The sequence below is a fragment of the Microcebus murinus genome, chromosome 10 (assembly GCF_040939455.1).
Source record: "Microcebus murinus isolate Inina chromosome 10, M.murinus_Inina_mat1.0, whole genome shotgun sequence".
Lineage (NCBI taxonomy): Eukaryota > Metazoa > Chordata > Mammalia > Primates > Cheirogaleidae > Microcebus > Microcebus murinus.
The window spans coordinates 99,329,707-99,342,479 of NC_134113.1; the positions used below are offsets into that span (position 1 = coordinate 99,329,707).

Consider the following 12,773-nt stretch of genomic DNA (forward strand, 5'->3'; position numbering starts at 1 on the left):
TTTCTTCCTCCACTCTGTTCTATCCCAGCTACCGAAACCAGATTTAACCTAAAACATTTAGTACACAGAAATTCTTACTCTAAAACTTTATTTACTGCCTGAAGAAAAATGATTAACACTAGGGAGCCTGGCATTCAAGGCTTGCTGCATGGTTGCCTCTAGTATGTTCTTTCAACCTCGTTTTCTATTAGCCCTTGTAAGAAAAGGACTCTTTGACCTAGGCAGATATACATTACCTGCCTTCTCCAGGAAGTATTTCACTCATCAACACTGTCTTCCTCAGAACTCTTATAGCAATCACATTCCCTATCACTGATATGGCACATAGCATAGGTTTTGCACTATATCACTGCTGCCCCAAACTCTAATTCCCCAAGGCAGTGGGAGAATAGGAACTATTACATACCTCTGCAACCTTAATATTAATAATGATGACACTAACACAAGAGAGGCTGATTGGGATTTCAGATTTTCCACTTTTAAAAAATAAATAAATAATTCGACTTCAAAGCTGGCACAGTGGCTCATGCCTATAATCCCAGCACTCTGGGAGGCCAAGGTGGGAGGATCACTTGAGTGCAGGATTTTTTTTTTCTTTTTTTAATTTTTTTTTTTTTTTTTTGAGACAGAGTCTCACTTTGTTGCCCAGGCTAGAGTGAGTGCTGTGGTGTCAGCCTGGCTCACAGCAACCTCAAACTCCTGGGCTCAGCGATCCTACTGTCTCAGCCTCCCGAGTAGCTGGGACCACAGGCATGCGCCACCATGCCCAGCTAATTTTTTGTATATATATTTTTAGTTGGTCAATTAATTTCTTTCTATTTTTGGTAGAGACGGGGTCTCGCTCAGGCTGGTTTCGAACTCCTGACCTTGAGCAATCCGCCCGCCTCGGCCCCCCAAAGTGCTAGGATTACAGGCGTGAGCCACCGCGCCCGGCCTTGAGTGCAGGATTTTGAGACCACCCAAGACATGAGACCTTGTCTTTACAAAAAATTTAAAAATTAGCCAGGTGTGATGGCACACACCTGTAGTCCCAGCTAGTTGGGAGGTTAAGGCCAGAGGATCGCCTGAGCCCAAGAGTTTAAAGTTCCAGTGAGCTATAATCACACTACTGCACTCTAGCCTGGGCAACAGAGCAAGACCCTGTGTCTAAAATAAAATAAATAAATAAATAAATTCCACTTTAACTTTTAAAAGCTGCATTACAGAAATCTAAGTAGAGTCTTAGGTAATGAAGATGGGTTTATCGCTGAAGATGATGACAATCCAGCATTATAAGAACATGAGCATGCTCAATGTCAATTAAGTGCATTCCCCTCCCAATCTTCAACATCCTATAAGGAGGGCTGGGTGGCTGCTTTAACAACACAAAGAAAATGAGGTGGGAAGTCTTTAAAAAACAATGTGAAAAACTTAGTATGATTTTCTAGGATACTAACTCAAATCAACACCAGTCTAAGAGTGTAAAAAATTCACAATCAAATCCCTTAATTATGGCAACAGGTGAAATTTTTCTTTAAATCACCTTTCCCCCATACAGCAGTGTTCCCTAAACAAAGAACTCCAGGACTCTGTTAGAAAAATTGTCCTCACACCTAAAAGAATTCGCAAACAACCATTCAGGAAGACAGAAGACACACAATGGGAGTAGAGGAGAGAAAGGATGTGCTAAAGAAGTAGATCTGTTAATTTAACACATTTTCTGTCAAGCAAATCAACTGTCCTTAGTGCCATTGTTGCTGAAACAATGAACACTTAGGGAAAGGGTGTTCATTAAAAGGAACTGGCCAGGAGAAAAAACACTCTTTACAGTCAATAAGACTGCTTAACAGCATTCTCAACTGTAACATTCCATTCTCAGGAATTATTAATTGGATGTGATTTAAAATTTCAGCGCCAAAAAAAATGAAGCAGTTAGTGTAATTGTGGACTTATCACTTCCTCTATTTTCACTTCTTTTTGGAGGTTATGGGTGGGGGGAGGGGCACAGAACGAAGGGTTGTCTGGTGTAACAACCCTTCACATGTTTAATTCAGGTGTCCACACGCCTTAGTGACATACTGCAAAGTCAGACAGTTACTTGAGCAAGCCCACTCTACAGGAGGAGTAGACCTGACTTGGCTCCTAAGGGGTCTGGGCTGCAGAATCAAAGCTAAAAACTGACCACTACAGTGTGAAACTTACAACAACATTACATCATTCAAACCGGCCAAGTATCTTTCATAAAGGCCAGCTGAGGTCAGAGACTTCTAACAGGAGAACGGAACACTATCTTCCATATATTTTTACATAAACCACATCACATTTTAAATGGGTGTGTGGATCACAAAGTACAAAAGAGAGCACATAAGAGAATTATTCTGAGGGGTCAGCTGTCTTCTATGGAAGAGAAAATTGATCTTGGCTGCAAAAGTGACTGACTTCACACCAACTTATTTACACAAATTCTGGGATTTAACACCTTGATGCAGGCCAGAAATTCTACCCTTTCTCCACCAATGCCAAGAACAAACCCTAGGCTATCAATAGATGGGCACAACAATGGAGTAGGAGAGAAAACAAAAATGTGGCCTGACCTTAGTTCCAGCCAAAAAAGATAAAGAATAAAAAGTTAGGGTGTTGGGTCTCTGTGGGAACAAAATGTCCCAGATGGGAAATAAGAACTTGGGAGATGGGCACTTTGAGCGAAAGACATCTTCAAAAGCCATAAAAAAGTGATACCATTTCCTTGAAGTCCTACAGTCTTTCTTCCAAGAAGCTCAAAGCCCTTCACAGTGCACGAAACTGCTTAAGTTACCATCACAGTAACATTTACTCCTAAACCAAAATAAAAATCTGTTTGAATCCTTAAAATATCTTACCATACTTGCTTGAGAGAAAAATCAAATGGGAAAAATCATGAAAACTATTTAGAGCGGCCTCAAGAAGGGTCCTGTGGTTGGTGTGTTCTACATTGAAAAATATGATGGAATAATAAACTTTATATATGCCCATGTCCAGAATATACACACCTTCCACATAGGTTCCACTGAACTTTTGACCTGGTCATGGATAAACCCCCCTTCCCCAGTCCACCACTGTGCAATGCTTGAGAGATCTGTCAAGAAGAGCCTTGTGCGCTGACAGGCAATGGCAGCCGCTGGAGCCCGAGGCTGCGTCTCAGACCCCTCCACCCCTCCTCCACCACAGCACCAGGCAGCCGGGCCCTGCCTGAGGGAGGCCTTTTGTGAAGGAAGACCTTTCTTTTATCAGACCCAATCAGCCTCAGAATTCTCTCCTTACTACCTCAAACACTCTTCTTTCCTTAAATGACTCCCCAAGAAAGAAAAAAATTAATAAAATATCTATTTTCCAGGTTTCTGACATGTGCAACTGCTGATGACATGCACAACTGGGAGCAACTTTAACTTCCTCCAATTCCTATAAACAAAATATTAGGTTTGTGTTTAAGGGGAAAAAATCACTATCAAAAGGAAAAATTCACCTACCTCAAAGGCAGCGTGCCTTCTACGTAAGGATCCTACTTACACTGTGAAGTAGTAATTCTCAAGGGAGCACTTTTGCCCCCCCCCCCAAGAGATCTGGCAAAGTCTGAAGACATTTTTGTCATGACTGGGGGTGCTACTGGCACCTAGAGGGTAGAGGCCAGGGATAACACTAAACATACAAAGCACAAGACAGTTTCCCACAACAAAGATTTATCCGGCCCAAAATATCAATAGTGCTGAGGTTGAGAAACCCTGAGCTTAGAGGAACCCACAGATTCTTGAGCTCAGTATTATTATCCAACCATTCCTTTCTCCATTGAAACAACTGTTTGGAAAAAAAAGACTACCCCCCAAGTCCATTATAAGCTGATTAATATTTGTTAGAGCTAATGTAAACAAAATATAATAAAAGCATCCAAGGAACAGCAGTCAATGAAATACACAAATATGGGGGAAGGGCAAAATAATCATCTGAAAAGGCTGCAACGTCAAACCAAACAAAGGCAAGCCACAAGCCAGAAGCTCTAAGTGGATTTTATCCAAAATTCTAGGTATAAGCCTGGGAAATTGCAAGACCCTGTCTCCACAAAAAAATAAAAAATTTAGCTGGACATGGTGGGGCATGCCTCTAGTGCCAGCTACTTGGGAGGCTGAGGCAGGAGGATAACTTAAGCCCAGGAGTTTGAGATTACAGTGGGCTATGATCATGCCACTGCACCCCTGCCTGAGCAACAGAGTGAGACCCTGTCTCAAAAAAAATAAAAATAAAAATCTAGGTATAAATGATGTTAAAAATAAGAAACAAAACAAGTAAAACGAAGCCAGGCACAGTGGTGCTCTGGGAGGCTGAGACAGAAAGATACTTGAGCCCAGAAGTTCGAGTCCAACCTGGGTAACATAGCAAGACCCCATCTCTTTAAAAAAAGTTAAAGGACAGGCCGGGCGCTGTGGCTCACGCCTGTAATCCTAGCTCTTGGGAGGCCAAGGCGGGCGGATTGCTCAAGGTCAGGAGTTCAAAACCAGCCTGAGCAAGAGCGAGACCCCGTCTCTACTATAAACAGAAAGAAATTAATTGGCCAACTGATATATATATAAAAAAAAAATTAGCCGGGCATGGTGGCACATGCCTGTAGTCCCAGCTACTCGGGAGGCTGAGGCAGAAGGATCGCTTGAGCCCAGGAGTTTGAGGTTGCTGTGAGCTAGGCTGACGCCACGGCACTCACTCTAGCCTGGACAACAAAAGTGAGACTCTGTCTCAAAAAAAAAAAAAAAAAAAGTTAAAGGACAATAATATAATTCCAAGCCTTCATCATTCATAATTCCTCAAAATCTCAAAGTACAAAATCTTAGGTCAGTTTGAGAATACTAGGGATAATGAAAATGTCACTCTTCAAGTCTCAAAAGCTACTTTCAAAGTAGCTTATGTGCAGACAAGATTGCAGAGAAAGAGAAAAAAATTCATATAGTCTGTAAACATTCCATGTATAGATATTTGCATGTATATATACATGTATAGATATGTATATATAGTTATCGTTGCAGCTTTCACTTGGTACCAAATTAATTTGTAAAACATGGAATCTAACCAGTGATATCAGTGATTTTTCTCAATGAACTAGTGCTACACAGGCTGAGAAACATTCCTAAAATCATAGAACTTTAGACCTGGGAAATACTTAGGAATTATCTAAAATTCTCATTTTATCAATGGGACACCGGAACCCCAAAATGATCTGCCTAAATTAATGACAGAAATGGGCCCATGATACAGATTTCTGATGGCTCCCTTTTGAAAATGTGTTCAATTACATCAACTAGATCTAACTACTAGCTCCCTGTTGGCTCTGTCTACCCACTGCATTTGCACCCTTGTGCCGGCAGTTTTTCAACACTGCCAGTGTACCTCATTTTGGACCCCCAACACACCACAGAATCCAACACCAAGCCTCTCCTGATTAAAGCGACAGAGAGTTGGTAGCACCGAATCCTGCCAAGTTGTATTTTAGGCTTTCCTATCTGTGTTCCAGAAAAATTAAGCAAGACCAAACTTAACTTCTGTTGTAAAGCAGGCCAGGTGCTAACACAGGCTGTCCTTCAAAGAGGGTAATGCCCCTTATAAACTGTAGAAGATCCCAACTGCCCCTGTGAAGCTTCACAGGGTAGGCACAAAAAAATAAGAAAAGAAAAGAAGGAAGAAGACCTTCCCTTTCAAAATATTGATATAAATAGAAAGGGGAGCAGGCATTTGCTTCTGGAGAGTTACAGTATAGAGAACATTCCTTCTTTTCAGGATTTCAAACTGCATAAAAATTTGCTCTTCTGTAATTCAAATCCTTTTCTTGGGCTTTCCTCCTCAGAGGAACAAATCCTGAATCTTTGTAGGACATTTTATCACCTGATATCTTATGTTAAAGAGATTGGTGTGACAAATTACTAATTTTTAAATCATTTTAAATCAGCCACCTCCTTCAGTCCCACTCAAATGCCATCTTCTCAGTGGGGGCATACCTAACCCACCCTATCGAAAGTAGCAACCTCCTCACCCCCTCAACTTGCATGCCTCCACCCTACTTGTGACTCTCTGACACATTATATATGTTCCTTACCAATTTGCTTTGTCTCTCATTCCACTTTAGGGGACAGGTATTTTTGTGTTATGTTCACAGTTGTACCCCCAGCACCTAATACATTACCTAGTATATAGTAGGTGGTTAATAAATATTTGCTGAAAGAAATGAATGAATACATGAACTTGTTCCTCTGCACTTAGCAGAGGTTTTAAAAGATCTTCTCTACCCAACATTGTTAAGAACCAAAGAACTCTAGACGTGCACTGTGGAATCTCAGACATTACTTATAGATAGGCCCCTCATTTTATAGATAATGAAAACTGGAGTAAAAATAGTATGACATAGTTAATAGCAAGACCAAAGAATTTCGAATCAAAAAAACCTGAGAAGGACGGGCATGATGGCTCACACCTGTAATCCTAGCATTCTGGGAGGCAGAGGAGGGCGGATTGCTCAAGGTCAGGAGTTCGAAACCAACCTGAGCAAGAACCCCCCCCCTGTCTCTACTAAAAATAGAAAGAAATTAATTGACCAACTAAAAATATATATAGAAAAAAATAGCCGGGCATAGTGGCGCATGCCTGTAGTCCCGGCTACTCGGGAGGCTGAGGCAGTAGAATCCTTGAGCCCAGGAGTTTGAGGTTGCTGTGAGCTAGGCTGACACCAAGGCACTCACTCTCGCCTGGGCAATAAAGTGAGACTCTTGTCTCAGAAAAAAAAACAAAAACCTGAGAGCCAGGTGAGAGTTCATGTGCAAGCAACTTAACCTCCCTAAATTTCTAATTTCCACATCTATAAAATGAGTACGACCCCTACCTCATGATGATGGCTAAGGACAGCTAAGGATAAAATGAGATAACATTTTGAAATGTACAAAGTAGTATGCAAGTGCCATTTATCACTACGTTATTTTGACCTGCCCAAGGTCACAGAGTTACTTCGCCACACAATTAGAATACAAGTTTCTTAACCCCTAGTACAGTACATCTTGTGTCATGAAACTAGGCTTCTGATTCCTCCAATAAAGGCCACCTTATTCTTTCATCTAGTTTAAAGCCTCAGCCCAGCCATGTATGTTTGTTTGCATGGCTGGAGACCTCTACCAGAATATGACGAAACTGACATGCCTCTCCCTCAGCAAACTGCACAAACATACACCAACACAAAATCTCCTATCGTTCATCCCTGCGAACCCAGGTTTAGGAACCACTGATATGACTGAGGTACTTATAAGTTTCTCTTAGCAATTTCTATTTCTTACTTTAATGTTTAATTCATGCCTTGATCCTTTTGATAAGAGATTGGACCCAAGGAAGCACCAAGGGTGGAATTCAAGAATCTGAATACTTCCACCATATCATCATACTGATCAGGTAAGAGACTTTACCCACATACAACCACAACCAGAAAGGAGATACAAGGTAAAGGATTAAGTACTCAAAAGCAGGACACTCAGGGAAAAAAAATAGGACAGTATTTACTTTGATCATGCTGCTACTATACAAACCATTCAAATGATTCTCCATAACCACTTTCAAATAGCCACATATAGGCACCATGCCTACCCCATAGCCATCATGATTAACCCTAGATTAGATCACCGAAAATCCTTCCATCCTCCCTTACCTTTAGTCGGGAGTGACACTATAGTCACTGTAAAGAAAACTTGGCTAGGGAAAAACATAGCAGTAAATCTTTGGGGGAAGTCAAGTAACTGTTTTTCTCTTCTTGAAGGACAAAATTTAGCCAACCTAACCTAACTAGAATGTTAAACAATTATGAAATACTTAATTTGATTGAAGTGGTATACAATTGCTAGTTCTGAAATATTAACAGATAATGAATCTTCTGAGACAAAGGCCAGTTAAAAACTTCTTTGGTAAATCCCTCAGTTCTTTGATAAGTACATAGTAAGATGCTTAACAATACCAACTATTGAATTCCGTGTCATTAACCTACTATTGTCCAGCTATATCTCAATCTTCTCATCTGGAAAATAAAAACAACACCTAACCTACAGCACAAATACACTGTGACCATATTTATGAATTTATTTTATTTTATTTATCTTTTAGATGGAGTCTCACTCTATTGCCCGGGCTAGAATGCCGTGGTGTCAGCCTAGCTCACAGCAACCTCAAACTCCTGGGCTCAAGGGATCCTACTGCCTCAGCCTCCTGAGTAGCTGGGACTATAGGCATGTGCCACCATGCCCAGCTAATTTTTTCCATATTTATATTTTTAGTTGTCCAGCTAATTTCTTTCTATTTTTAGTAGAGGCAGGGTCTCGCTCTTGCTCAGGCTGATCTTGAACTCCTGAGCTCAAAGGATCTTCCCAGCCTCGGCCTCCCATAGTACTAGGATTATAGGCTGAGCCACCAGGCCCAGCCGAATTTTTAAATATGTTAACACTTTATCCCTCAGTGGTAAAACAGTATGGTAACAGTTAACAGCTTATATCCCTGAATGATAATTAGGAGTGATTTTAATTGTCACCTATATTTTGCAATATCTTCAAGTTTTATATAATGTTTACATATTATTTTTGAAACTAGGAATTTTGAACTCAAATAAATCATTATTATCATTATATACTCACAGATTTTCAGTCTCATGATTATAAGAACCCTTATTTGGGGGCCAGCAACATACAAGTCCTTAAATATATTCTAAAACCAAGAATCATATATGCTGACTCTTCTAAAGAAATCCTGTACATTCAAGGCTGACTACTCCATTAAGGGTAAAAAGGTTTTTTACATACAAAAATAAAAATGTCCACTTTGGGGACCAGTTCTCTAAGTCGGAGGTCTTGCAGAATTGCTGCATGAATACTCCCAGCCCTTCACCTATCTTACAGATTGCTTCACTTTAGATAAATAGAAGCCAAGTCCTTGAAGATTCTACTTCTTAAATTTTCTATAAATCCATGGATTCAACCCGGTGGTCAAGGATAAAATGAGATCTTTCCCACAGTTGAAAACTGGTTTCCTGAAAAAGCTGATATCCAATTTCTACCATTTGGTATTATTCATCATTCCTACCTTTTAAAGCTGCAGTAAATTAAGATTTTAAGGCCTTTCCATATGGCCTAATAGGTAACAACTCAGCATTAGAATTGTTCTTTTCCTTTTATAAGGGTCTTCCACTGTTATCAAGTCTAATGAAGGGATTGTTTCTCAAACTATCAGGACAATAAACTATTCGATTTTTTAAAAAAAATCACCTAAGAAAAATAATTTATCTAAACTTAGAGAATCAAAATTAATAATGTTTTCAATGAGCTCTGCACTGTCAATGAGTCAAATTTGTTAGAAGTCTATAAGTTAATTTTAAAAATTTTAATTTTTTGATAACTACTGAAAACCTTAAGTTAGAATTTACATTATTAGCTGGGCCAGGTGGCTCACACCTGTAATCCTAGCACTTTGGGAGGCTGAAGCGAGAGGATTGCTTCAGCCCAGGAGTCTGAGGTTGCAGCAGTGAGCTATGGTGATGGATAACACCACTGCACTCTAGCCCAGGTGACAGAGAGCAAGACCCTGTCTCAAAAAAAAAAAAAAATTGCATTAGCCACATTAAAACATACCTAACATGAAACAAATTATACAAAAACTGTAGGGGAGAAAAGTCACTCTCATTTGTTACCCATTTACTGAACATCTCCAAGTAAAACAGGTGTGGACAGTTCTTAAAATGTGTAAATGTTGGAATCCAAATATTCATCTGTGTTGCATGTATTTCAAATAGCATATATTTTAACAAAAAAGTCATTTCCAAGACATACTTGAATCGTAAGAGAAAATAGTCATATAACCCTGATCAAATAACCCTCATTATTCACCATGCAAACTAAAATAATTTTTCATTTGTGTTATACATATACATATAAGTTTGACCTCTTTAATCAGCTCACATTTCCTTTAGGAATTAAACCAGCTAATTCTCAGAAACTATAAGTTTATTTCTTACAACAGAAAACAAGTTATTTATAGGTTACTCCAGATATGTTGTAGTACTTAAGTCAAAATGAGTTACCTCTATTTTTCCATCAACGAAATGGAAATACATGGATTTTTGAGAGATGAGTGAAGTTTTTCCAATAGTATTTTTAGAATGATCCTTAAACCCTAAAGTGGTAATCTCAGCATCAGCTCAACTTTACTATCTTACAAGGAAGAAAAACGGCTAGGGGACAATTTACCAGCACCCAAGATGGCACAGTCACAGTCAACACCTCCCACCACAGCCACCATTTTGAGCGGCAGGATATAAACTATTCACGATTTTACACCAACTAAAAGAAAACTCAGGACATCAGAATAATCGTTAAACATCTCCTCACTTTTACGATTCCTAATCTTCAATTTCTGTGGCAGTTTCTCTTCTTTAGTCAATATAAACAGTTGTCTCAAGGAAATTTTTATTATAAAAATCATGCTTGTAACATTCATGTTCAAACTTTGAAAACAAACGCTGTGGTGCTGCGTAAAATGCCTAAGCGATTACATCTTCCTAAAAACCAGAGAAGCCTACGATTTCATCACATTGTTTTAATCAGCTTAAGGAACTAAGAATCGCCAAAAGCCAGCGAGTGGACCTAGTTTATCAGTCTACATTCTTCTTACTCTCCCATCCCCAACCCTTTAGATCTTTTTATTTTCCCGACTTCATTAATTCCAACAACAGCAAGTTCCCACACTTCATTCATATGAGAAGCAAATGGTATTTCAGCGAACACGACTGCATCTTAAAATAAAGGTGAGGCAAAGACCTTAGAAGTAAACGAATTAAAATCAACCCGAAAATGGCAGAAAGTAAGACACAAGGCGGTGGGGAGGCAACACGATTTCCTCCTCCAAAAGAGAGATTCTAATTTTGCTTACTCCGTCGGCGAACGCACTGGCAGAACTGGGAACAAAAACTGACCAACACAGTTTCCATTCACCTTTGTCCAAAGGTGAAAGGTGAGTCACTACATGTCTTGCCCTAGGAGAGAAAGCAATGCAATCTGCCAACCAATCAACTATTTCACACCCCTTCCAAAAATAAAAATAAAGGGGGATGCTGGCTGGGGCTGGCCACCGGTTTGGGCCATCGTGTGCATTCCGTTCCTCCGGCTCCCGCCACCACCCGTGCTCCTGGGACCCTCCGATTTCAGTCCGGTTATCACAAAGCCTCGGGTCTCAAAGCACCTTCGGCCTGGCCAGAAAAAGCCATCCCTTTCCTCCACGCTCGCCCGCAGGGATAATGGTGGCGAAGTCAACTCACAGGAGCTCCCGGAATAAAGAGAGCTGTATATTCCCAGAGGAAAGGAGCTGTTAAAGAATAACGGAGTCCCAAACTTTCCCTCCGCAGCCTCGGAGCCCCGCGCAGGGCTCGGCGCCGGGCGGCTCCCCCAAAGACAGCGCGCCCCCGCGTCCAGGACTGTCCCCGCCCGTCCGAAGTTAGCCCGAAGCGCCCCCCGCGAGGAGCGGGCCTCCGGGAGCCGGCAAAGTGCGGCGCGCCCAAGCGGGGGAGCCACTCCGGCTCCGCAGGCCCCCGCGCCGCCGCCCGGGCCGCCTCCCGCGCGGGTCCCAGCTAATCCCGCGCCCGCGCCCCCCCGCACCGGCCCCGTCCCCGCCCGAGCAGCTGGCTCGCCGCTTCAATGGCACCGGGAGGGGAGCGCGCACGCACTCTCGCCCCACACTCAGCCCCTGCGAGAAGTCCCGGAGGGCGCCGGTCCCGCTCCCACAAAAGCGCCGGCTCGCGCGCCTCCCCGGAGCGCCGCCCGGCCCCGCGGCCGCCGGGCGAGGTCCCGAGCCCGCGTCCGCACTTGGCGCCCGGGGCAGAGCCGGGCGGCCCGCGCCGCCCCCTGCCCTGCCGCGCCTGGCGCCCTAGCCTCCCAGCCCTCCTGCCGGCTGCGGCTCCCGGCGAAAGTCTCTCGGGCCCCGCTCCCTCCCACACCGCGTCCCCGGACGCCTGGGGGCACCGGGAGAAAGGGGCGCAGCGCGCCGCCTCGTCCGCCCCGCGCGGCCACTCACCTCGATCTCAAAGTCGGGCAGGCGGAACGCCGTGCGAAAGAGCGAGCAGAAGTGCGCGATGGCCGGCACTTCCCACCAGGAGCGGAGCTCGCCCAGCCCGGCCGCGCCGCCCTCCTCCGGGCACATCTCCCAGCCGCGCCGGCGGCGGCCCGGGCTCGGAGCGCGCCTCGGCGGCCCCACGCTGCCCGCGCTCGGCCCGCTCGCCTCGGACTCCCGCCGCGGCGCAGCGCCTCAGCGCTCGGCTCCTCGGGCGGGGGCGGCGGCGCGGCGGACGCGGCTAGTCCGGCTGCTGCCGCCGCTGGGCGTGAGCATGAGCCGGGGGCGGGCGGCCGGGCGGGGGCGGCTCGGGGCCCGACTCACTGAGGCGGCTGCGGCTCGGGCTGCCGGCGGGGTCCGCGCACACGCCCCATCCTGCGGCTGCCTCGGCCGCCCCCGGTCCCGTACAATGTAATCAACTCACCGCTGGGGAAAACAGATGGGGCTGGGGGCGGGGGAGGGGCCGAACAGAGGGCCTGGGGGAGGGGCCGCCCACGAGGAGGGGGCGGGGCCGTCCCTCACCACAACAACAACCCCCGCCCCCACTCCCCACCCCCAGCCCGGACAGCTGCACTGGAAGAGAAGGGGGAGGGGAGAGGAGACCGAGCACCCCAAGAAGCAAGGAGTGCGTGACCTGAAGGGAGCAGGGTGTCCCCGTG

The 12,773-nt window shown here is 44.2% G+C and overlaps 1 protein-coding gene across 2 annotated transcripts in view; it reads right to left on the reverse strand.

Annotated features, from left to right (window-relative positions):
• CECR2 (CECR2 histone acetyl-lysine reader) overlaps positions 1–12,318 on the reverse strand; it is a 178,176-nt gene extending 165,858 nt beyond the window's left edge. For both annotated transcript variants that reach the window (XM_012747732.2, XM_076007790.1), the window contains exon 1: positions 12,079–12,318. In XM_012747732.2, the coding sequence (XP_012603186.2) occupies positions 12,079–12,204 (126 nt within the window). In that variant the 5' untranslated portion in view covers positions 12,205–12,318. The remainder of the gene's footprint in view (positions 1–12,078) is intronic.
• Between the last annotated feature and the right edge of the window lie 455 nt (positions 12,319–12,773).